Source organism: Colius striatus, chromosome 23, assembly GCF_028858725.1.
Source record: "Colius striatus isolate bColStr4 chromosome 23, bColStr4.1.hap1, whole genome shotgun sequence".
Lineage (NCBI taxonomy): Eukaryota > Metazoa > Chordata > Aves > Coliiformes > Coliidae > Colius > Colius striatus.
This window is the reverse complement of record NC_084781.1, coordinates 592,810-618,749: the sequence shown is the minus strand read 5'-3', so window position 1 is coordinate 618,749 and position 25,940 is coordinate 592,810. Positions and strand designations below refer to the sequence as shown.

The 25,940-nt window shown below is 55.3% G+C and overlaps 1 protein-coding gene across 1 annotated transcript in view; it reads left to right on the top strand.

Moving 5' to 3' along the window:
* KIRREL3 (kirre like nephrin family adhesion molecule 3) overlaps window positions 1–25,940 on the top strand; it is a 176,305-nt gene that overhangs the window by 101,889 nt on the left and 48,476 nt on the right. The window contains 3 exon segments of the mRNA XM_062013903.1: window positions 13,318–13,343; window positions 13,345–13,476; window positions 18,390–18,540. Of these exon segments, the coding sequence (XP_061869887.1) occupies window positions 13,318–13,343; window positions 13,345–13,476; window positions 18,390–18,540 (309 nt within the window).

The following is a 25,940-nucleotide window of genomic DNA, read 5'->3' as shown; positions in this document are numbered from 1 at the left end:
TCCAGCTTTCCCTCCACAGCTCCCACCTCTCTCGCCTTTCCCTTTCCTTCCTCCCCATCACCCCACTGCAGCTGGGACTCGGGTGATTAAAACCTCAGGAGGCAGGAGAGGGGGGACTTTGATGGATGCTTTGGGGAATGCTGGTAGCATCTCTATCTGTAAGGCCCTGCCAGGGAAATCCATCTTCTGCCAGAGTAACGGGGGCTCCTGGCAGCCCCTCGGCACGCGGCTGCCCCCGGCAGGGTCGGTGCTCGGGGATGTGCTGAGCATTTTAAGTGGCAGTCTGGAAGGACACTGAGAGTGTCTGACTGCAGGGGTGCAGGAACACATCCCAACCCCTCAGGCTTTGCACAGGGAGAAGCCTCTGCCACCAGAAAAGTGCAGGCAGCTCATGGTGCCTTTGGCTGTATCAGGATGAGATCCAAAGCATCTCGGAGCTGAGGTGCTGGAGCATCCTGTGAGCGTTGCCTTGAGACTCCAGGTCAGGCCTCTGGTGCTTCTGCTTCTTTTTCTGTTAGGATTTATGGCTTTACTTGTTATAGAGAATCATAAAATCATGGAATGGTGGGAGCTGGAAGGGCCCTGCAGAGCTCATCCAGCACAACCCCGTGCTACAGCAGGTTCCCCTCACTCAGGGGACACAGGAACATGTCCAGGTGGGGTTGGAAACCTGCAGAGAAGGAGCCTCCACACCCTCCCTGGGCAGCCTGGGCCAGGCTCCCTCACCTCAGCACCAAAGGACTTGCTTCTTGTGTTTAGGTGGAACTTGTAGTGTTCCAGCTTGTGCCCATCACCACTTGTCCTGGCAGAGGAGACAACAGACAAAAGTGTCACCTCATCCTCCTGACACCCTCTCTTTAAGTACTTGTAAGTGTTGATGAGCTCCCCCCTTGCTCTTCTCTCCAGCCTGACCAGCCCCAGGTCCCGCAGCCTTTCCTCCCAAGGAAGATGCTCCAGTGCCCTGAGCATCTTGGCAGCCCTGCACTGGCCTCTCTGCAGCACTTCCCTGTCCCTCTGCAGCTGGGGAGCCCACAACTGGCCACAGGACTCCAGCTGAGGCCTCAGCAGCTGTGGCAGAGCAGAGCAAAGGGGAGCAGAAGCTCCCTGGCCCTGCTGCCCACACTCTGCTGGATGCCCCCAGGCTGCCGTTGGCTTCTTGCCCACGAGCCCACGTTGCTGCTCAGGGGCAGTTTCTTCTCAGCCAGCACTGCCAGGTCCCTCTCCTGGAGCTGCTCTCCAGCAGGTCACCCCCAGCCTAATGCCTTTGGGATGCATCTGTGGGTCAGATGATGAGCTCCTCACACACCCATTGTCTTTGAACATGGGAATAACATGAAGGGTCTGGTAGAGCCCCTCAAAGTGAATCCCCACCCAGGGAACCAAATCAGCTGATTGAAGCAGCATCAGCTCCCAGCTGTGCCTGTGTTCTCTGAGACTCCTTCACTGTTTCTGAGCAGGGGCATTTCTGTTTGGGCCTGTGATAAAGCCCAGCTCAGGCTCAGTGAGAGGAGACCCCAGTGCAGCACACCGTCCTGATCTAGGTGGGAGCTGCTTCTGCAGGAGGGTTGGGCTGGATGAGCTCCAAAGGTTCTCCCAACCCCCAGCACCCTGATTCTGTGACAGTCACATCTCCAACCTGAGCAGAGCACGTTTAGGGCAGTTGCTGCTGTTCAACCCAAGTGTTTCTGAGGTGTTAGATGGAGGGAGGATATCCAGAACTGCAAGAAATAGGAAGGGAGTGGGGAAAGAAAACCCCCTCATCAGAAGGAAATGCAACTGTTTGTGCCACAGTGGCTCCTGGGAGCTGTCACTCAGCCACTTCATCTGTCTCCCCTTCTCTTTCCTCATTTCCCAGGCCAGGCTGCAGCTGCTTGGCTGCACCAGCACCTTCTCCCCCAGAGAGGAACAGCAATGCCTGACCAAAATGTTTCCCCTCTTGAAATGCCTTTTCTTTTGCTTCCTTAATTAAAAAGAGAATCCAATTCCCCCTCAAACACTCCATCAGTCAAAGAACAATACACAAAAAAGGAGGAAAAGAGGAGGGAAAAAGATCAATATCCTGCTTAGAAACAAAACCCAAGGTTTGGGAGCAGGTTTGGGAGCAGCCTGAGGTAGCAGCTCCCTGACAGGGAGGGCAAAGCAGCTCCTGATGAGTTAAACATCCTCAGCACCTCCCACATCTCTGTTTCACTATCAACAGTTGCACAACATCCCTCAGAATCAATGTGTCAGAGGGGATGGGAAAGCCAGGGTGGGCTTGAGGAGCCCATGTGGTGCAGGGAAGATGCACTTAGCTCAGCTTGGCTTGTTCCTTCTTTCTCCAGTCTCCTCTCCCCCATCACTCTCTTCCTTTCCTCTGCCCTTCTCCCACAAACCCAACCACCTCTGTTTAAGTTTTAAGAGAACCTGAGTTCTTGTCAGAGGGAATCAATGTGGATTCATCAAGGGGAAACCCTGTTTGACCAACCTGATGCCTTCTGTGGTGCTGGCACTGGCTGGGGAGGTGAGGGGAGAGCACTGCAGGTCATCTGCCTTGGCCTCAGCAAGGCTTTGGACACCATCTCCCATCACATCCTCATCAGGAAGCTCAGGCATTGTGAGTTGGGTGAGGGGAGGGTGAAGGGGCATCAAGAACTGGTTTGATTCCCCTTCTCAATAGCAGCAGTGAGGGGTGAGTTGTTCCCCTTTCAGCCTCTTCCCTTGCACCTTGGCTGCTGTGCTGGTGTGTGGCTCCCCCATCCCTCCAAGGGCTCGTTAGGGTAGTACAAACCTGCAGCTAATTAGCAGCAGTGGTGTTGGTTAATGGAGGTCAAGGCAGATAATCATTGAATCACAGAAGCATTTGGGTTGGAAAAGCCCTTGAAGCTCCTGCAGTCCCAGCCCTGGCTTCACTCTTCTCAGCCCAGCACTGACCTATGGCCCTCAGCACCTCAGCCCCACGGCTTTGGGATCCCTCCAGGGCTGGGCACTGCCCCAGCTCCCTGGGCAGCCTGGCACAGGGCTGACACCCCTCTCAGGGAAAAGGGGATCTGTCCCTTCCCATCCTGCAGAAGATGAGAGCTGAGAGCAGCTCCCACTGCCTGAAGCAGGAGGCCAGCTCCTGCAGTTTGCTCCACACCATACTTTCTTCTCCTTGCTTGTTTAATGATCAGTAATAACCCTCCTCTTCTTTCTTTTTTTCCTTTTTAAAGGAAGGAAAAAAGCTGTGTAAAATATCTGGCATATGGGGAAAATTGATGGCTGCTGGTTCCTGCCTGCACTCTCTGAAGTGTCAGTGTGCACCCAGGAGCTGCAGCACGCAGTGGGAGCAGAGGCAGGCAGGGGGTAGTGGAGAATGATTTCCTGCATCTAAACCCTTCCAGGAGAAGTTTCAGACACGTACCAGCAGTTGAGGGATGAGGGACAGGAGACAGGCTATCACAGAATCACATAATCACAGAGTTGTGGGGGTGGGAAGAGCCCTGCAGAGCTCACCCAGCACAACCCCCTGCTACAGCAGGTTCCCCTGGCTCAGGGGCACAGGAACGTGTCCAGGTGCGGTTGGAAACCTCCTGAGAAGCCTCCACACCCTCCCTGGGCAGCCTGGGCCAGGGCTCCCTCACCTCAGCACCAAAGGACTTTCTCCTGGTGTTTAAGTGGAACTTTTGTGTTCTAGCTTCATCCCATCACCCCTTGTCCTGTCACTGGCCACCACACAAATAGACTGTCCCCATCCTCTCATCACCCAGCCTTTAGCTATTGATCAGCATTCATGAGGTTCCCCCTTCAACCTTCTCCTCTCCAGGCTGGAACAGCCCCAGGTCCTGCAGCCTTCCCTCATCAGAGAGATGCTCCAATCCCCTTCAGCATCTTTATAGCCCTTTGTGTTCCTGTTTGTGGGAGGGTGTCAGAGGTGGTTTGTGGCTGCAGTGAGGAGAGCTGTGCTCAGAGGGCCTTGCTGCAGCAGGGCTCTTCCCTGGTGCCCACCAGGGATGGCCAATGACAGGACAATGGGCAACAAGCTGCAACAGAAGAGGTTCCAAAGCAACACAAGCAACTTGTTCCCTGCTGAGGTGAGGGAGCACTGGCAGGGGCTGCCCAGATGGGCTGTGGAGGCTCCTTCTCTGGAGACATCCCAACCCAGCTGGATGAGTCCCTGTGTGCCCTGCTCTAGGTGCTGCTGCTCTGGCAGGGGGCTGCACTGGGTGAGCTTTGCAGGTCCCTCCTAGCCCTTGAGATTCTGTGATCCTGTGAACTAAACAAGGAGCTGGCAGATGCAGTGGATCTGCTGGGCTTGTGTCACCCTTTCAGCTGACAGAGGAAACACTGAAGTTTCTTCCTCTTTGCAGAGAGGTTTCAGGGAAGCAACTGATCCCCAGCTGGCCACTTGCACAGCCTCTGCCTGTGTTTCACTAAAGCCTGGGTGGAGGGGGGTGACAGAACTTTCCCCTCTCCCCATATGAAACAGAATACAAATGCTCACTTCTCCTGTGTTCCCTCCAATCAATGGGTGCTGCCCAGAGCTGGGCATCACAAAGGATTTCAGAGCTTGGAAATGTGGTTTCATTCCAACCCAACACTGCAAACGCTGCCTAGGAACAAATCTGGGACCAAACCACTCCCCTCAGCTTGACAAAGCCACAAGAGCATCAGTGATGGTCATCCCTGGAGAGGGATCTGGTGGGCAAACATCTGTCCCTCTGGGACAAAAGGGTGGGGAAGAGGAGCTGAGCTGGTGAGTTCAGGCAGAGCTTTGCCATGTCTGCAAAGCTTCACTGGGTGCCATTCCAGGGGAGAAACCCAGACTTCTGACCCAAAGGGATCCAAAGCACCTGGAGCTTTGGGATGTGAGGAGGGTCCATGCATGAGGCTGAGCTGCAGAGGTGGACAGGAGGGCAGCAGGGATGCTCTTTGCTTTGGGTGCTCTGGGGATGGAGAGGAGGCATCGCTGCTGGCAGCCCACCCACTCTCACACACTCTCACCCAAGTGCCCCGAGACAAAATAGGACTGAGAAAGAGATGCACTAGTTAAACTTTCATCACTGTTTCCCTCCCTGCTTCCCCTTGTTTCTTTTGATTTATTTTTCAGCCTGTTTTCCCCAGGCTGTGCTGTTCTCCTGCATCTGTTTCCTCTCTGCCTCCACTCTCTGCCTTGCTGAGGGCTCCTGCAGCTGCCCTGCATTTTTCAGCCTGGCCTGGCCTGCATGTTTTTAGGCTGGCCTGCATTTCTCAGGCTGTCCAAGCTCAGTTCCCTCAGGTCAGAAAGAAGAATGAGGCAGCAGAGCTCTGGCAGCACAGCAGCATCAGGATGAGGTTGTTGCAGGCTGGGGACAACAGAGGACGACCTGGAGATAGGCAATGAAACTGGGGAAGGAGCTGGAGCACAAGGGGCTGGGGAGGGGCTGAGGGAATGGGGGTGTTGAGCCTGGAGAAGAGGAGGCTGAGGGCAGCCAGCAGCACTCTCTGACACCCCCTGACAGGAGGCTGCAGTGAGCTGGGGGTCAGGCTCAGCTCCCCAGTAATGAATGACAGGACAAGGGGAAACGACCTCAAGTTGCCCCAGAGGAGGTTGAGGCTGGAGCTGAAGCAGAACTGTTTCCCTGAGAGGGGTGTCAGCCCTGTGCCAGGCTGCCCAGGGAGCTGGGGCAGTGCCCAGCCCTGGAGGGATCCCAAAGTCGTGGGGCTGAGGTGCTGAGGGCTGTGGGTCAGTGCTGGCTGCATCCTGGGCACCTTCTGCTGCATCACTGTGCTCCCACAGAGTCACAGCCCCTCTGGGCACACTCAGCCCTGGCCTGGAGCCCTCCACAACCTGCTGGCACATCTCAGCTTCACCAGCCCTCTCTGCAGGATGCAGAGGAGTCTCTGCTCCAGCACATCTCCTCTTCTCTTCCCTCACTGACGTTTGGGTCCTCATGGTTGCTTCTCTCTCTCTTCCAACTCTTTCCATCACCACCAGCTTGGAAAAAAAAGGAAAGATCAGGAAGAACCTTCCTCCTCTGGCTTCTTCTTCTTCAAAAGTGACCCAGCAGTGGGTCTGGCTCAGAGCTGGGAGGAGTTTTGAGCAACTTCATACAGGAGCCACCTTTACAGCCCCTTCCCCCTTACCAGAAGCAGCTCCACACAAACCCATGGCACCATCCAAGAGCCTCATCCCACTGCCACCCTTCCCAGGGTGGGTGACCTTGGCAGGGAGAGCTGCAGGAAGGCTGCCAGTCACTCAGGCATTCTCCAAAGGACCAGCCTGCCTTCCCTCCCATGCCAGTCCCAGCAGGGCCAGAGGCTGGCAGCACACAGGTCAGGGGCTGGAGGCTTTGAAGCAGTGCCAGGGTTGGCACCAGAGCTGGCATGGCCTCTGTAAACTGACAGCACACAGCACAGGGTTGTTCTCAGCCTGCCTTGTGCAGGGAAGTAGGACACAGACAGCTTCAGCAACAGTTTTCTTTGCAGAAGAGGGACGTGTCCCTGTGTGACCTGATCTAGGTGGGACCTGCTGAGCAGGGGGGTTGGACTGGATGAGCTCTAAAGGTCCCTTCCAAGCCCTAATAGCTGAACCTCATCCTGCTGAGCAGCCTGGAGACAGAAATCATCTCCAGGTATCAGGGGTGGGATGCAAAAGGAATATCTGGTCAGTCAGTGGTGCTTGGGAGGGGGAGATCTCAACAAGCTGGGAGTGAAGCCCCTCAGCCTGACCCTGTTTGTGCACTCAGAGCACTTGCTCTGCACTGTCCCTTTCTTACCTGCCAGAGCTCCTCCTCAGCCCAGGGGTTGCAGGGAGGAAAGGGAGAGGCAGCATGGCTGCATGTCAGCGTGGTGGTGGGGAAGATGCAACTGCAGCCCCTGCAGAGCTCATTGACCCCCACACACTTTGCCATAAGTCCTCAGCAAGTGCTGCCCTGCAACACATAACCTGTGGCAGCACCCAGACACAGCCAAATCTCAGCCTTTAGAAGTGCTGGACAAAACCCAACAGCCTGTTTATATCCTCCCTAGCTCTCAGGAGCTGCTGAAAATCTGAATCCTAAATGTGCAGAGCCCTGATAAGTGAAAAGCTCAACCTTCCTGGAGCTGAAAGCTGCTCTGCAGGGCTTCTGAGCCTTCAGGCTTGCTAATAGAGAGACCTTTAGGCAGGCTGCTGGGAAACTGCTGCCAGAAGCACAATCCCTAGAAGGGGATTCTCTAATCCACTGTAGCAAAGTCCATCCTGGAATCAGTTTTGTTTTCTAGCCCCTCTTGCTCCTGTTGGGAAGCTGTGCTTAGATACTTGATGGAACTGAGAACCTTCTTTCTTTCCCAGTGTCCAAATGTTCCTGGGTTTTCCCTTTGTCTTCTCCCAACCTTCAACCTTCCCCCAATTCTTTCACTGCAACCAGTCACAGTCTCCCAGCCTTGATTTTTGCCACATTCAACAGCCATTTTCTTCTGATCTCACCTGGTAGGAAAGCTGCTGCTTTCCTTTGCTCAGCTTGCTCAGTGTCTATCCCAAACTGAGTTAAACATCCCAAACCTCTCCTCAAGACCTTCAGGAGCATCTTGCAGAGCAGCACCCCCAGGGCTGGTGGGGAAAGCTTGCAAAGAGGAGGCAGCTCCCTGCAAGGAAAGGACATGTCAGAGCACAGAAATGATCCAGCAGCTAACTAACTCCTGCTGAGCATCCCTAACACCAAGCTTATTGTCAAAGCCACACCTCTGTTAACCAACTGCAGAGGGCAAGTGCCTGCTCATTTTTCTTTCTGGAGCAGGACAGGATCATCCTGGGAAGGCAAAAGGGCTGCACATTGAATCCTGTTTCTTTGCCAGCCAGAAAACCTCAGACTCCAAGTGCCCCCAGCCTGGAGCAGAGGTTGGATTCACCAAGGAAAAACTCTCTGTGCAGGGTTTGTGGTGCAGAAGCTGCCACCCAGGGAGCAGCTGCATCCAGATGAAGGTCCAGGCACCCAGAGCACGTGTACTGGGTTGCCCTCCTAAGCTTGACTTGTGTACAAGAGGCAAACACTGCTCTGTGCCAAGCCTGAATGCACAAACACCTCCCCTCACTCCAGCAAAGCTCCCAGATCCATCCCAGGATCAGCTGAGCCTGCTGAATCCCTGCAGGCTGTCTCCTTGGGGCTCTCCTGTGCCTTCCTTTGTGTTAGAGATAAAATAGGGGAGCAAATGTAGCCTTGTTTGGCTTGGCTTCATCATCCCCATGGAGCCTGGTGTTTGCAGGCTGGGTGGAAGGCAGCTGCCCCATCAAGTACTGGTAGCAAATCACTGCAGAGGGCTTTTGGTCTGTGCTTAGACCCAGCTCTGGGCCTTAAAAACCCACTCCCTAATGGTTTCTGATGACTAAAGAGCATCTCCTGGTCACTGGTACTTGCTTAACAGCCACATGAGATGAGCCCCAGAGCCCTGAGTGCCACAGAGCCCGTGGGGAAGATGCAGCAGTGATGCCTCTCCTGAGGGATCTCCAGCCTGTGCTGGGTCTCACCTTGGCTCTGGGTCACTTGCACATAGGTGGCTCAGAGCAACCCTCAGGGGTTTGGTGGCTCTTCCCTACCAGTGAGCATTTGGGGCCAGATGTGTCCTAAAAAGAGGTGACTGGTTATGCCAACCTGAGGTACCAGGCACATCAAGAAGGGAGCAAAAAGCAGCAGCCAGTGTTCATTAGGGGGAAAATGCTGGTGGCCAGAGGGCTTTTTGCTTCCTCTGCTTCCAGGAGCCTGTTAGCTCAATAAATACTGCTAATAATTGAGGCTCTGTCTGCTCCCCACAACACTGTCCAGCTGCTGGGAGCATTTCCAGATATCTATGTTATCACTCAGCCAAAGCCCTGGGGTGGTGGCTCAGCCCTGAGTGCTTCTGCCTGGTCTCCTTGATTAATGCCAGGGTTAAGTCTTGCAGGGCAGGGCTGTCTTAGGGAAAGCCTCTAACAAGCCAGCTAATTTGCTGAATGCACAGGGCAAGAGCAACACTCACTACTTTGTGTTCCTTGATGCTGATGTGCTGTAAAACAGGCTTCTCCTAAAGCACTCCAAAGGGCAAGGAGACCCCCAGCTGCCCTTACTCATCCAGGCAGCCCACAGCTATGGAGAAGAGATGGATGGCTGCCCAAAGCTGCTTGAGAAAACAGTCAGCAAGCCCTGTGTTTTGAAAGGAAGAATCAAGGGGTTGATGGGGAGAAGCTTGTCGTTGTTTCCAGGAGGTCTGAGGTCCACTGCTGAGGTCCTGAGGACAGGGTGAGGAACAGGAGACCCTGTGCTGGACTTGGCTGCATCTCCCACCCAGGTGCTCTCACACTATGCCTATTTGGGGATAATCTGTCTGGATTCCCACCCCATAATCAGCTGCATAATCATCCATCTCTCCAGCTCAATCCTACCCTTGTGGGCTTGAGCCATCCTGGATCCCTCCTGCATTGTTACAGCTTTCCAGGGATAAACCCCCCTCACACACACACCCCCTGAAGAACTCTCCCTATTTACATCCCTGTATGAATCAGGAAGGCTGGCACTTCTGCATCAATGTGATTAAGAATTAGGAGGCTGGATTCTGTAGCAGTGCCTTGTATTAAAACCCAGTCCTGGGAGCACAGAGGATAAATAATGGATCATGGCTCTGCTCTACTGGCTTCTTGCTTTTCCCTTCTTCCTCTTTCACCCTCTTTTATCTTTCCTTCTCCTCCTTCTACCCCTTTTATCTTTCATCCTCCTCTCCTAGGCTGGAGTTTGGGGCAGGGAAGGAATACATCCATCCTTCATTTGCTACAAGTTAGAGCTGTAGAGAGACATCACTAATTCATCAGACCTTCACCTCCCCAAGCAGATCCCCTGGTTAGTGAGCCTGGAGACCATCGTTCACAGCTACATGGGTAACTGGGGGATGATAACCAAGACATCAGCAGGAGCCATTCTCCTTCCTCATCTCCTTAAGCAGCTCCAGGACTTGCTGGAAGGAAGGAAATGGGAGCAAAACAAGTTAGAAAACAAGAGTTTCTGAGCCAGGGAAGACAAGTGGTTCTGTGTGTGTCTGTATTAGGTCGTCCCCTGTCCCACGACATCCCTCGGGCTTCAAGGGCAGCCAAGGGACAGGCTGGACTGCCTTGACTTGGGGATGTTAAGCCAGTGATGGCAAAGAACAAGTCATCATAGAATCATTTGGGTTGGAAAAGATCTTTAAGCTGCTGGAGTCCAACCATTCACTTGATACTGCCCAGCCCAGCTCTGCCCCACAGCCTCAGCACCTCAGCCCCACGGCTTTGGGATCCCTCCAGGGCTGGGCACTGCCCCAGCTCCCTGGGCAGCCTGGCACAGGGCTGACACCCCTCTCAGGGAAACAGTTCTGCCTCAGCTCCAGCCTCAACCTCCCCTGGGGCAACTTGAGGCCTTTTTCTCTCGCCCTGTGGCTTGTGACCTGGGAGCAAAGATGGCCGCCCCTCCTCCCCTCGGCCTCCTGTCAGGGAGCTGCAGAGAGTGCTGCTGGCTGCCCTCAGCCTCCTCTTCTCCAGGCTCAACACCCCCATTCCCTCAGCCCCTCCCCAGCCCCTTGTGCTCCCCATCAGCCCTTTACAGCACAGTGAGGCACATTAAACGTCCCACTGCCCGAGCCCCTTCATTTCATCCCCAGCTGCTCCTCAGAGCAAGGCCTGTGGCTCGTCTCCCCTGCTCCACAAGATGAGTTTTCAACATCTTACAAGCTGAGGTCAAATCCAATTAATAGCTTCAGTGAGGGGGAAAAGAACTACTGAAAAATACCATCAGCATAAGCCCAGCCAATGAAAATGGGTTTTTCTTTAAAGAAGTGAAAGGAAACACCTTCCCTCACAGTGAGACAGCAGCAGAATGAAGCAGAACCTGCCACACTCTCATATTTACAGGGGCTGAAGCATTGCAACTAACCCAAACCACTTCTTTTTCCACTCTTGTAACCTGGAAAAAAAAAACCCCACCAAGCCTGTACATTTTGGCTCCATGTAGAAAAGCTTTTCCCTCCCCACTGCCCCCAGCCCCTGAGTTCCACCCACTGAGCTGCAAAATCCCATTACTCACAGCGTTTGGCAGCTCTGTGTGTGTGTGTGTGAGCAGCCTCGTGTGCAACCAGCACATCTGCCTTGCCTACAAATCCTGTGCAGGCACAGGCAATCACCTCTGTGTTGGCACAGAGCATAATCCCCTTTCCATCTCCTGAATTCCACCCAGCCAGATTTGCAGTGTTTGGGGAGGGGTGTTTTTGGTCAGCTAAAAACGCTGGGACAGCTCAGGAGCAACCACAGAGGGTCTCACAAAGGGCTTTGGCCAACTTGGTGTGGCTCAGCCTGGTGCCAGCTGGCTTGGGGAAGGGGCACCAGCACTGACTTTGCCCTCAGGAGGGATGCTGAAGGGTGTAAGGCTGGGGGTGCAGCAGCAGTTTCTTCCTGTGTCCTTCATTAGGATGAGCTCTTCTGCTTGGGTAAGAGAAGATGCCTTTCCACTGTGTCCTCTACATTCCTGCCAGCTTCCCAGTGCTGTCTGGGCTCGTGGAGCAGCCCATGAGATGGATGGGCAACACATCTGCCCACAAGACCACAGCTGGGTTTCTCAAAGGGTCTGGGTGGGAAGAGAGAGACAGAGCTGTACAGACCTTCCCAGCTTCAGAGCAGGTCTTGGCTAGAGCAGATCCAGTGAGGGTGGTGGAGATGAAAGGTCCTCTCTGCAGGGTGAAGGAACAGCCCCTCTCACAGCTGAATTTCACAGAATCAGCACCTCAGCTCCACAGCTTTGGGATCCCTCCAGGGCTGGGCACTGCCCCAGCTCCCTGGGCAGCCTGGCACAGGGCTGACACCCCTCTCAGGGAAACAGTTCATCCCCATCTCCAATCTGAACCTGCCTGGGGGCAACTTGAGGTTGTTTCCCCTTGTCATTTGTTACTCAGGAGAAGAGCCCAACCCCCAGCTCACTGTCAGGGAGCTGCAGAGAGTGCTGCTGGCTGCCCTCAGCCTCCTCTTCTCCAGGCTCAACACCCCCATTCCCTCAGCCCCTCCCCAGCCCCCTTGTGCTCCAGCCCCTTCCCCAGCTGCCTCACATTAACCTCTCATCCACCCCCCCAGGCCCTTTCCCTGCAGCAGTTTCCAGCCCCTCTGCCCCAGCCTGTGGCTGTGCCTGGGCTTGGGGAGGCCCAAAGGCAGGACCCAGCCCTTGGCCTTGTCCAACCTCATCCCATTGGCCTCAGCCCATGGCTCCAGCCTGCCCAGGGCCCTCTGCAGCCCCTTCCTGCCCTCAAGCATATGCCATCTCCTGCCATGCTGGGTGTGTTTATAGAGATGCCAGGCTTCAAGAATGAGTCGGAGGAGGAGACCATGCTCAGGAGCTCCTTAACTCCTGCTTCCATCCCTCTTTGCCTCTCCCATGAAGTGCTTCCCAAGAAAAACCCACAGGATGCCCAGGGGCTGTGTGATAGCAGCAAAGCCACGTCCTGTGAGGAGGGTGCAGCCTCACCCAGGCTGCCACACTGAGGTGCTTGCAAAGGCAAGTGGAGATCTTAAACATCTCCTTGACACCCCCAGGGAAATCTGCTCTCACAGGAACACTCAAAAGGCCTCACCCAGGCAAGAGGGAGTCTGACCACATGAGAGGAGCTTCACAACCTTTTGTGCAGCGAGAGAACCGCAGCGCAGACGATGGGTGAAGGCAGCGGGGAAATCAAAGCAGAGCAAGGCAGTGCTCGGGGCTTCCTCCATCCCTCTGTGCCAGAGCACTGCCAAGGGAGCCCTCTTCAAAGGCAGCCATCTGCAAACCACGCTCCTCATGCCTATAACAAGCTGGTTTCCCCCCAGGGTGCAATAGGTAACAGTCCAAAGGCATCTCCCCCTGCCCTTCTCCTCCATATAACTCTCACCTGCCATCTATTTGCAGCCAGAGGCACAGGGGCCAGACCAAAACCCCTCCAGGCCCAATATCCTTGTGTCCAGTTACAGTTGCCTGGGGAGGAATAGAAGAACAGGGCCAGCAAGGAAACACATTTCCTTTAAATAGCACAGCTCAGGGACACCCTGGGCCATATTTCCAAGTGTCTGGCAGCCCTTGGTGGATTTCTCTGCCACAGGTTTGGTTCCTCTGTATTACTGCAAAGCTCAGGCAGCCACCTGGCCTTGTGGCCCTTCTGAAACTTCAGCCATAGCTCAAGTCTGGGGCAGAGCTTTCATGTGAGCAGCAAAAAGCAAGCTGGCTGAGGTGGGCTTGTATCACACAGCCACGTCAAAGCCAGCTGCAGAGGTTGGAGGGGGGTCACGGGCCAGTCCGGGCAGCCCACACCCCACAGGTACTCCAGGAAGGTTGGTTTAATGGCAGCAAACAAGATCATCTCCTCTGTGCTGTTTCCTTGCAGTTCCTCCAGATGATCCTGTCATTATGGGGGGGGCCCATCATCAGCCTGAGAGCAGGAGACCCCCTCAACCTGACCTGCCACGCAGACAACGCCAAGCCAGCGGCCTCCATCGTCTGGCTGCGGAAAGGGGAAGTCGTCAATGGAGCCACTTACTCCAAGGTGAGGCAAGAGGAGGGTGGTGGGTTGAACCCTGCTGGGTTGCAGTTGCTCTGTGAGTCCCCCTCCTCAATTAGACAGGGGAGAGATACAGCGGGAGGTTTGTGTGTGTGGAGATAAGGACAGGGAGATGGGTCAGCAATTAGTGTCTGGGGCAACACAGACTCAGCTTGGGGAGAAAAGGGTTTGATTTATTAATGAACCATCAGAACAGGGAGATGAGAAATGAAACCGAATCTTCAAACCCCTCACCCCACCCCTCCCTCCTCCAGGACTTCCCTTCCTTCCCCCCAGCAGCACAGGGGATGGGCGTTGGGGTCAGTTCATGTCAGATGGACTTTGCTGCTGCTGCTGCTCAGGGAGAGGCCTCCTCACACTTCCCCCTGCTGCCTTGTGGGGTCCCTCCCACGGGAGACAGTCCCTCCCCAACTGCTCCAGCGTGGCTCCTTCCCACGGGCTGCAGCTCCTCACCGACTGCTCCAGCCTGGGGCCTGCCATGGGGCAGCTCCTCACCAACTGCCCCAGCCTGGGGCCTGCCATGGGGCAGCTCCTCACCAACTGCCCCAGCCTGGGGCCTGCCATGGGGCAGCTCCTCACCAACTGCCCCAGCCTGGGGCCTGCCATGGGGCAGCTCCTCACCAACTGCTCCAGCCTGGGGCCTGCCATGGGGCAGCTCCTCACCAACTGCTGCAGCCTGGGGCCTGCCATGGGGCAGCTCCTCACCAACTGCTCCAGCCTGGGGCCTGCCATGGGGCAGCTCCTCACACCCTGCTCCAGCCTGGGGCCTGCCATGGGGCAGCTCCTCACACCCTGCCCCAGCCTGGGGCCTGCCATGGGGCAGCTCCTCACACCCTGCCCCAGCGTGGGTCACCCACAGGAGAACAGTCCCTCAGGCACAGGCTGCTCCAGCCTGGGGCCCTCACAGGGTCACGAGTCCTGACAGCAAACCTGCTCTGGCCTGGGCTCCTCTCTCCCCACGGGCTCCCAGGAGCTGGCTCCAGGCTGAGCTTCCCACGCAGTCACAGCCTCCATCAGGCATCACCCGCTGCGGCCTGGGCTCCTCCACGGGCTGCCCGTGGCTCTCTGCTCTCCTGTGGCCTCCCTGGGCTGCAGGGGCACAGCTGCCTCACCATGCTCCTCATCACATATCCCAGGGGAGCCTTTTCAGGGCCTAAGCACCCTCCTTCTGCACTGACCTTGGTGTCTGCAGAGATGTCACATTCTCACTTCCTGTTGCTGCTGCACTTCAGCAACTGCCCAGCAACTTCTTCTCCTCCAACACCTTCGTCACAGAGTCGTTACCTCAGTCACTAATTGCCCAGGCCAGCTGTGGGTCCAGCTTACAACTGACTGGCCCTGGCCCTGGCAGCTACAGGGGAAGAAGCTTCTGGCAGCTCTTGGTTTAAAGAAGCCACCCCTGTAGCCCCTCCCTACCAAAACCTGGCCCAGACAAACCACTGCAGTGGGGCTGAGGACAATGGCTGTGTCCTTCTCCTGCCCAGGGAGAAGGGAGGGTGTGGAGGCTCCTTCTTGGGAGCTCTTCAAACCCCACCTGGACACGTTCCTGTGTGACCTGATCTAGGTGAAGCTGCTTCTGCAGGGGGGTTGGACTGGATGAGCTCTAAAGGTCCCTTCCAAGCCCCACCATGCTGAGATTGTATGAAAGCTGTGCCAGGCCTGACACCACCCTCCACACAGCCCCAGAGCATCTGGGGCAGCACCCTCAGCTCTGCAGAGCCCAGGCTCTAAAGCTCCCTGAGGTAGAGGCAGGGAGGAAACCAGGAGAATGCAAAAATCAAAGTGGGATCTGCTCTGAATTTGGCCTTTTTGTACCCTCTCACTGCTTATAACTGGCTGGCATGCCCACTCCTCCCCCTAAAATCCCACCTGGGTGGGAGGTTACTCTTGTGTACAGCACCACACAGCCACCTGGGTGGAAAGGTGGTTGCAGTGACTTAGGTGCCTTCCTCCAGCTGCAGTTTGCCATGAAGAGAACTGACAGGGCTGGTGGCTTTTTGCTGCTCTGGGGGGTTTTTTTTTTTGGTTGGTAATTTAAATGGAAAGGCTTTATTGGCTCATAAAGGAAAACATCAAAGAGCAATCAGCAGCGTGCTCAGAACGGGGCAGCCACATGTGCTCCTGTTTATAGATGTCTGCCAAGCACTAAAGATTCAGAAACACTTGACATTTCTGATGAAAGTTCTCTAAAGAGCAGAACTGGAGACATAAAAAAGGGGTCAGTTTTGCAGCCATTTGTAATGCAAGCCAAACTTCAAAGCCAGGAGTCAAAGGCATTCCTCTCCAGCTCTTGAAGATCTGTTAATAAACATCTCAGGCTCTGCTCACCACTGTGAAGCCTCCACCCTTCCATCCTGAGCTGCTGGGAAAAAGGAGAGGCAAAAAGCATCCCCTTCTCCTCCTGCCTGTCACAGACTGATAGCTGAAGAGAGGGAGGGAGGGGGGGAAAGCTGCCCCATCCCCCTTTCTGCAAGAGGCAGCACTAATTAAAACCAGAGAGAACTGACCTCTCCCTCTCTCAAATCAAGTGGCATTAATTAAAACCCAGGCCATTGACATGCAGTTGCTTATAACTTATTCCCTTTCACCCCTCAGCCTTCCTTTCCACTTGGAGACTGCTCAGGCCCAGCTCTGGGGAGCCCACACTTAAGCCCTTTCCCTTTCAGACACACAGGTAGTGGGATGCAGAGAAGGAAGGATGCCTCTCCTTTCTTTCTTCTTTACTTCCACTGTGCCTCCTCAGGCTGCAGCTCCATCTCTTGTGCAGTGCAGAGGTGTCCCTGGCATTTCGAGCAGGCTGTCAGGGGATGATCTGGGAGGGGGGTTCTGCTCAGCATGGGGGGCAGCTGAGAACTCAGGAGAACTTGAGTTTCTGAGGCTGAACCTCTGGTTTCTCCTGTCTTCATGAAGGTTTCCATGAGGCCCTGCTCACACACACAAGCCCTGCCACAGCAGCATCACAGTGATGCTCCTCACCACCAGCACCCCCTTCCCACACCCCCACAGGACACCCTGAGTTGATCATTTTCCTTGTGGCTGTCTTGACTTTGTCATACTTAGACATTTGGGGAGTTGGAGGTTTGGGTTTGGGGGCCAAGGAGACGTTTCCCTTTTAAAGCTCCCTTTGAAGATCATCCCTCCACTTTCCCCTTTCTGCTTTTTCAACCAGACTCAAAACCCAACCCAGATCTCATCTCATCCAGATGTTCCACTCAACCACTTTGGGTTCCTGATTGCCTAAAGCCATTTCTACTGAATGATAGCTCTGGCTTTCCAGGCTACCAACTGATTAATGTACAGCCCCCTGCAAGCTCAGAATAGCCACAGCTGACTGAAAACTCACCTCATGGAGTAAACTTCCCCCTGTTGAAGGGCCTGTAGGGTCTTGTAGGGGATTTGGAGGCTAACCCAAAGCTCAGAGGCACCATGAAGGAGGAGAGTCTTGCACAGGTTTAGTGTTCACCACATCCTCAGCACCAAAAGTGGAGCTCACAAGGACAAAAGCACACAGGGTGACAAGAAGTCAAGACCTGCAAGAGTCAATCACAGCACAGCAATCTCCAGACACCGATGCAGCAGCTCCAAAGTCAATCCAGGAAATCCAGGTTGTGTCACCAGACCTAAAGCAGGGCTTAAACTAAAGCTGGAGCTTAAATCCTCCCAGTCCTATGGCTGAGGAGCTCTTGGGAAGAGTCCCCAGATGAGGTTTGTCAGGCACATGAAGTCCAGGGAAGAAACAAGGTGCCAAGGCTGAGCAGATAGAGCTGGGTGACCACTGCTGTACGAGGCTTGAGGTCTGGGTCTCCAGTGAGGTGCTGATGACATCCCATGGGCTGGGCTGTCAGGGACCCATGGCCAAGGCCAGGCACATGGCTCTGGAAAGTGGCCTGGGCAGGTTTTTTGCACTCACCTAGTGCAGGTGCAGAAGGTGACAGCAGGTTCAAGAAGCCAGTTGCCGTATCTGTGTCCCCAGCTGCCTCTTTCCCGGGATGGTGGGTGACACGTATCTCGCTGGAGCTGCCATCCCCAGTCTAGGCACAGCAGGGCTGGAGGGAAGCAGATGGGAGTTAAGTGCCCAATTCCCAGGGAAGTGCAGTGAAATTTATCTGTGCTGTTTCCCTAAAGGCTTCTTGGCAGATTGCAGCCAGGGGAACTGTTGTTGCAGAGCACACAGAGAAACTCGTCAGGGAGAGAGGGCTTGGTGTGTGCAGGGCTGGGCACAACTCCTGCCCAGGGAAAGAGGCCCCTCTCCTTTCCATGGAACCATGGAAGCATAGAATTGTTGTGGTTGAAAAGGGGTTTAAGCTGCTGCAGTGCCAGCCCTGCCCTCACCCTGCCCAGCCCAGCACTGACCCACGGCCTCAGCACCTCAGCTCCATGGCTTTGGGATCCCTCCAGGGCTGGGCACTGCCCCAGCTCCCTGGGCAGCCTGGCACAGGGCTGACACCCCTCTCAGGGAAACAGTTCTGCCTCAGCTCCAACCTCAACCTGCCCTGGGGCAGCTTGAGCCCGTTTCCTCATATCATTCATTACTGGGGAGCTGAGCCTGACCCCCAGCTCAATGCAGCCTCCTGTCAGGGAGCTGCAGAGAGTGCTGCTGGCTGCCCTCAGCCTTCTCCAGGCTCAACACTCCCATTCCCTCAGCCCCTCCCCAGCATCCTTGTGCTCCAGCCCCTTCCCCAGCTCAGTGCCCGGCTCTGGCCACGCTGCAGCCCCTCAGTGTCCCTGTGGCAGTGAGTGAGGGGCCCAGCACTGACACAGCCCTGGAGCTGCAGCCTCCCCAGGGCCCAGCACAGGGGACAGTCCCTGCCCTGCTCCTGCTGCCACCCCACTGCTGATCCCAGCCAGGATGCCCTTGGCCTTCTTGGCCTTTCTCATCTCTGTTTCTCCCCACACAGACCCTTCTCAGGGATGGCAAGAGGGAGAGCATCATGAGCACCCTGTTCATCGCCCCCTCCGACATCGAGAACGGTGAGAGCATCGTGTGCCGAGCCACCAACAAAGCCATTCCCAGCGGCAAGGAGACCTCTGTCACCATCGATATCCAGCGTGAGTACACCGTGGCTGAGCTGCCTCTGGGCACAGGGTGATCCCAGCTGCCTCTGGGATGTGGCTGATCCCAGCCTCCCTGTGCTCCCTCACGGCAGGACGCTGGGATTTGAGGGTTTCCCTTTACTGGGATTTACTGGCACGTTGAGTGAAGCCATAGACAGGAGATCTCATCCTGAGGCATCAGACAGATATGAAGACCCACAGGGAAATCACAGAATCTCAAGGGTTGGGAGGGACCTGCAGAGCTCATCCAGTGCAGCCCCCTGCCAGAGCAGCAGCACCTAGAGCAGGGCACACAGGGACTCATCCAGCTGGGTTGGGATGTCTCCAGAGAAGGAGCCTCCACAGCCCATCTGGGCAGCCCCTGCCAGTGCTCCCTCACCTCAACAGGGAACAAGTTTCCCCTTGTGTTGCTTTGGAACCTCTTCTGTTCCAGCTTGTTGCCCCTTGTCCTGTCATTGGCCATCCCTGAGCACAGCCTGGCTCCAGCCTCCTCACACCCACCCTTGATGCATTTGGAACATGACTGAGCTCAGCCCTCAGGCTCCTCTTCTCCAAGCTGCAGAGCCCCAGCTCCCTCAGCCTTTCAGCACAAGGCAGATGCTCCACTCCAGCATCTCTGTGTCCCTGTGCTGAGCTCTCTCCAGCAGCTCCCTGTCCTTCTGGAGCTGAAGGGCCAGAACTGGACACAACATCCCAGCTGTGGGCTCAGCAGGGCAGAGCAGAGGGGCAGCAGAACCTCTCTGACCTACTGCCCACAGCCCTTCTAACCCAGCCCAGGCTGCCATTGGCTCCTTGCCCACGAGGGCCCGTTGCTGGCTCAGGCTCATCCTGCTGCCCACGGCACTCCCAGCTCCCTTTCTCCTACTTAATGCTATTTCCCAGCTTTTGTGTCCCTGGGTTTGAGCAAAAGCAGCACCAGCTGTGTTTTGGGTGACCAGTGGCCCTTGGCATGTGGCCCAACCACCCAACCATGTGCCCTGATCCAGACCCTTTGTATCTGGATCTCAAATGGTTTATGGCTGAGCAAGCAGCATCTCTGGCCATGGCCAGGTAAGGCCCATTGAGGTTTCAGGTACAAAAGCCCATGTTCCCAGTCTCACAGGCTGTTCAACAGTTAATCTGTTCTCCACTGAGGTGACACATTGGACACCTATTCAGTGGGAGTTTAAATGCAGCTAATGGCAAGCACCATCTGATGAGGTGCAAACTCTCCCTTCCTCAAAAATCCACATCTCCCAGCTCTCTTCCCTCCTCCTCTGCAGTAGCTGATGCTCTGGGGCTCCTCCTGACCTCCAGCCTTGCCTTCATTTGCACACACAATCCCTACAGCTGTATTTACCAGCCATTTGCAGATGCAGGGCTGGTGGGATATTACCATGCCAGCTGCTTTCCACAGCCCAATTAAAACTGCCTGAGCAAACTCAAGCACAGCAGAAAAAATGCACCATTGAAGATTTAGAGCTTAGATGAACAGGCTCTGAGGTCACTGGATACCATGTCCTGACAGAACTGGCCAGATAAAATGAGATAATAGCACGGGGTTATTTCACAGCCTTGCAGACAGTTCCTACAGCACACACACACGTCCTCACAAACAGCACAGAGCCAGAGCCATGGCAAGGGACGTGAGCTGAATCCCTGAGCCCAATGGGATCTGCTCTGAGGAGGAGAAAGACCCAATAAAGAACAACCAATTTCCACTCCAAGCCATTAAATACTCCATGCTGGGAGAGTAATAATAAGAATATCCCATCCAGCTATTACAAGGACGTTGTTCTTAATGGGGTCTAATGAGGATATCAATTTCCCAGTGCGGGATGGGTGATGGAGGGATTACAAACCAAACACATCAAGATGGATTAACCAGCCTGTGGTGGGGTGGATCTCATCCCTGATGCAGGAGCCAGCTGCTCTAAGTTTCACTCCCAACCTGGCAGGCACCTGGCTGCATTCACTGTGGGAAGAGTTTAAGGTGCTTTTCCTAAGCAAAAAAAATAGCTGGGCTGCTCATCCCTCCTGCTGCAAAGCCCTCTGCAGTACCCTGGAGAAGAAGGGACACACTTCCAGCATTGGCTGAGGGCAATGGGATGAGGTTGAACAAGGCCAAGGGCTGGGTCCTGCCTTTGGGCCTCCCCAAGCCCAGGCACAGCCACAGGCTGGGGCAGAGGGGCTGGAAACTGCTGCAGGGAAAGGGCCTGGGGGGGCTGGTGCCAGCGGCTGAACAGGAGCCAGCAGCGAGCCCAGGGGGGCAAGAAGGCCAAGGGCAGCCTGGCTGGGATCAGCAGTGGGGTGGCAGCAGGAGCAGGGCAGGGACTGTCCCCTGTGCTGGGCCCTGGGGAGGCTGCAGCTCCAGGGCTGTGTCAGTGCTGGGCCCCTCACTCACTGCCACAGGGACACTGAGGGGCTGCAGCGTGGCCAGAGCCGGGCACTGAGCTGGGGAAGGGGCTGGAGCACAAGGGGCTGGGGAGGGGCTGAGGGAATGGGGGTGTTGAGCCTGGAGAAGAGGAGGCTGAGGGCAGCCAGCAGCACTCTCTGCAGCTCCCTGACAGGAGGCTGAGGGGAGGAGGGGCGGCCATCTTTGCTCCCAGGTCACAAGCCACAGGGCGAGAGAAAAAGGCCTCAAGTTGCCCCAGGGAAGGTTGAGGCTGGAGCTGAGGCAGAACTGTTTCCCTGAGAGGGGTGTCAGCCCTGTGCCAGGCTGCCCAGGGAGCTGGGGGATCCCTGGAGGGATCCCAAAGCCATGGGGCTGAGGTGCTGAGGCCATGGGGTCAGTGCTGGGCTGGGCAGGGTGAGGGCAGGGCTGGGACTGCAGCAGCTTCAAGGGCTTTTCCAACCAAACCAGTTCTGTGATTCTGATTCCCATTGGGTCTTCTTCCAGCATGTGGCAGAGAAGCAGCACCTTGGGGAGATTAAATAAAAAAGCAATGTCTGCAAGAATAAGGAAGGAGGCAGCAGTTGGTGGCTGATGAGCTGCTCCCAGCCTGGCACAACCTGCTCTGAGACCTCTCACCCTGGAGCTCGCACATTCCCCCTTGCCCAGAAATAATCCCAGGGGAACTAAACAATAATCCCTCCCAGAAAGCAGCAGCCTGGCAAATCACTCCTCTTGCTTTTTCTTTTAATTTTGCATCTCCAGAGAGCACCCAGGATGCTCTTTGTGCTCAGCAGAGAACCCTCAGGATGGGAGCTGTTTCCATGGCAGGTCGGGAGAGAACCTCCTCTGCCAGCTGATGCAAAGTGGAAGCCTGGCTCCATCAATCTCCTGCCTGCCAATCTTAGCAGTGAAATAGCTGAGTCATAAACACCCCCCTTCTTCCAAAAAAAAGAGAGAAGGAAGGAAGGAGGGGGAGCAGAAAGCCCCCAGAGCAGGGTCTGTAATGGAAACACTAAGCGACTCCAGCTGGAACATCTGCTCAATGTGATTTCCTTTCCACCAGCCACATCAAAGTCAGCCCTCCTGTGAGTTATGCACTGAACATCACAAGTGGGATTAAAATCATGTTTAATAGTTTGATATGCCATAAACTATTTATACTGGCAGAGCCCAGTGGCTCTGTGCAAATGGGAGAGATGCAGCGTGCAGGGCTGGGGAGGAGCGGGGTTAGAGCTTCCCCTAAGCTGCTCCCAGTCTCTGCACACACAGGAGCTGCTGCTCCTTTTTACACCTGTTTCGTTTTTCATGGCATGAAGGGATTTGACTGCAGCTGGATTTGCAGGAGGTGGGAGCAGTGGAGGGTCTGCAGAGGAGGGTGATGAGGGAAATGAGGGCTCTGGCGCTGGGGTGGAGGGTCTCCTGCTGCGTGGAGCACGTCTTTGGAGTCCTATTAGTGGGGAGTGTGAAAGCCCAGAGCTGAAGTGGCATCATTGCTTCCAGCTCCTCATTCCTCATTTGGCCCACCAGCTGCGTTTCGATCCAAGCTAAAGGTTTGGATGGGTTTCTCTGGGAGTCCAGAGGGGAGAGGAGCACAGAGATCTGCAGCTGGCAGGGCAAGAGCCAGCACAGTGCCTGCAGCTCTGGGAGTCCAGAGGGGAGAGGAGCACGGAGAGAGACCTGCAGCTGGCAGGACAAGAGCCAGCACAGTGCCTGCAGCCCGGGGAGCTCAGCCCATGCCCTCAGCAATCATTTCCCAGGTGCTAATGGAAAGTGGTGAGAGCTGAGGGCTTTGCCGAGGAGCTGCAGAGCGGGGAGAGGAGCTGGGCTGCGCTCTCCCTGCTGCCTGTGGGCTGGCTCTGATTCCATCCTTCAAATTAATTACAAGAAGCCAGGCAGGAATTATAACGGTAACCCAGTGCAATTACATTCTGATGAGCTACAATTTGTGTCTTTCCTCCCCCCACCCTTCCCCTAACACACCCCAAAACACGCACTTGCAGACACAAACCCACCTCCCACGGGGAAGCTACCGAGGTGTCACAGGGCCCCAATCCCATTTGTGACAGGCGAGATCAAAGGCTTTAATTCATTTCCTTTTGCTCTTTTTCTGTGTGTTTTGGGTTTTTTCCCCCTCTCTGGGTTTTTAATCTCTGGGTTCTTTCAGTGTGAGTGCAGGAGGGAGCCGGGTTCATTTTAATACAAAGAGGCTCCTCTGTAAACCTGAGGCACAGCTACTAAACCATCAAACAATGGGGGATGCTGCTAAGAGAGAAGTGTGATTCATACTTAACAAAAGGAAGGTGATTAGCTGTTGTTGTATAACAATGGGGAAGTGTCAGGGTGCCTGCAGATGAATTAGGAGCCCACTAGCACATCTCTGGGCTGTTATGTTAGGGAAGCTCATTTGTATTCCCAAGTGCTGGGGCCCCATCTTTATCGTCCTTTGAATTGCACGTTTTTAAAAGGAGATTAGGGCAAATTGGAAGTACCTATAATTTCCCTGACATAGTTGCCCATCAAGGAGGCAGGTGGCTTTGCCCACACCAAATGGGCCCAGGCTGGGTAAATACCACAGGGCCAAACGAGGTGGGGATGGGCAGGACGCTCTTCCCGCTGCCATCCAGCCTAAGCTGAGGCCACCTCGGAGACTCCTTTATCCTCCCTTGCTGCAAGGCTGTTCCCAGCACAAGCAAGGGAGAGGCAGGCTTGGATGCTGTCCTGCTGTCTCAGCACGTGGGCAGGCTTTGTGCTTTCCTCTCCTTCCCTTCAGCTGTGCCACTGCCAACCCTCCCCTGCCAACCCTCCCCGTGCCTCTCCCGGCAGCTCCTCGTACGAGTGAGGTTTCACCTCTTGCCATTTCCCTCGTGGTGCCCAGAAGAGAGGTGACAAAGAGACAGGACCCTGCCTTGTGTGAGGTGGAGACAGAGAAGCTGTCAGGGAGGCTTTCATCTCTTGTGAAGCACAACAGCACTCCTTGAGCTTGCAATCAGAGCCTTCGTGGCTTCACAGCACCCAAGCAGCAAATTGGATCACAGGAATCACAGGATAGTTGCTTGGAAAAGACCTTTAAGATCATCAAATCCAGTTGCTGACACACAACCACACTAAGCCACGTCTCTCATGCCCTAAACCACATCCCTCATAGCCTAAACCACATCCCTCAGGCCAGCCCTGTGGTGCATGACCCCTTGCCCAACTCTGGGCTCTGGGTGCCCACCCACACCTGATGCTAAGGTGGGTGGGTACCAGCCAGCTTTGTTGACCCCCAGCCCTGCTGCACTGCTGCCATTCCCCATGCTCCAGCTGGGGAGGATGTTAGGGAGAGCAGAGAGGCAGCAGGTAGAGGTGAACACATAACATGTCCTATTTTAGCATGTATTTTGGCATCAGACTCCCACCTTCAGGGCAGGAGAGCCCTTAAGGATCAAAGAGTTGGCCTCAGCTCCTCTCCACAGCCCCCATGAAGTCTGCAATGGAGCAGTTGGTTCTCAGGCACAAAGTCATTTCTTTCTGCTTTCTCAGTTGAGATCCCATCCTTAAAATCTAAAGCTGGGGGCTAGTAACCCTTCTGAGACATCAGGCCTGTGGGCAGTGGAGTTCCACAGGGATGGGCTCTGGGGCCAGTCTGGTTCAACATCTTCATCAACCACCTGGGTGAGGGCACACAGGGACCCTCAGCAAGTTCCCTGCTGGCACCAAACTGGGAGCACTGGCTGATTGCCCAGAGGCTGAGCTGCCAGTCAGTGAGAGCTGGGCAGGCTGAGAGCTGGGCACAGAGGGAGCTGCTGAGGTTCAACCAGGGCAAGGGCAGAGTCCTGCAGCTGGGGAGGAACAACCCCCTGGGCCAGCACAGGCTGGGGGTGAGCTGCTGGAGAGCAGCTCCAGGAGAGGGACCTGGCAGTGCTGGCTGAGAAGAAACTGCCCCTGAGCAGCAACGTGGGCTCGTGGGCAAGAAGCCAACGGCAGCCTGGGGGCATCCAGCAGAGTGTGGGCAGCAGGGCCAGGGAGCTTCTGCTCCCCTTTGCTCTGCTCTGCCACAGCTGCTGAGGCCTCAGCTGGAGTCCTGTGGCCAGTTGTGGGCTCCCCAGCTGCAGAGGGACAGGGAAGTGCTGCAGAGAGGCCAGTGCAGGGCTGCCAAGATGCTCAGGGCACTGGAGCATCTTCCTTGTGAGGAAAGGCTGCGGGACCTGGGGCTGGTCAGTCTGGAGAGAAGAGCAAGGGGGGAGCTCAGTACATGCACACAGCTGATCCCAGAGACACCCCAAAACCCCTCACTCCCAGATCCATGAACCAGCACATTGAGTAACCCAGAGCTCCTGAAGGTTCTCCCCTCCCTCCATGGCCAGGGTTGTACCCTAAAGGGGGGTGTGGAGAGGATGGGGCCAGGCTTTGGTCTGTGGTGACAGGACAAGGGGTGATGGAACACAAGCTGGAACACAAAAGGTTTCATTGAAACACAAGGAGAAGCTCCTTTGGTGCTGAGGTGAGAGAGCCCTGGCCCAGGCTGCCCAGGGAGGGTGTGGAGGCTCCTTCTCAGGAGGTTTCCAACCCCACCTGGACACGCTCCTGTGCCCCCTGAGCCAGGGGAACCTGCTGTAGCAGGGGGTTGTGCTGGAGCAGCTCTAAAGGTCCTTCCAACCCCCAGGGATTCTGTGATAAGGAGAAATTAAAGTGACTCTGGATATTGCTGTTCCCCATGCAAACATTGCACCCTTTGCTCACTTGCTTTCATTGGCTCTCTCATACACTGTGTTTGCCACTGAAGCCCTTCGATGCTTATCATGTAAAAAGGCAGAACCCAAGGGCCTGTGACACCACTGAGGACTTGGCAGAGATGATTAGGCTGATGAAAGAAACCCAAATGCCACTTTCAAGTCAGCAGATAGACAAAAGATCATCATTACACAGCGAGATATTAAATGGGAGCTGTTCAAAGCAGGCAAGTTTATCTCCTTACACAGGCATCAGAGCTGGTGTGGACGGCTTTGAAGTGAAACCCTACATGGGGTGGTGTGGGTGG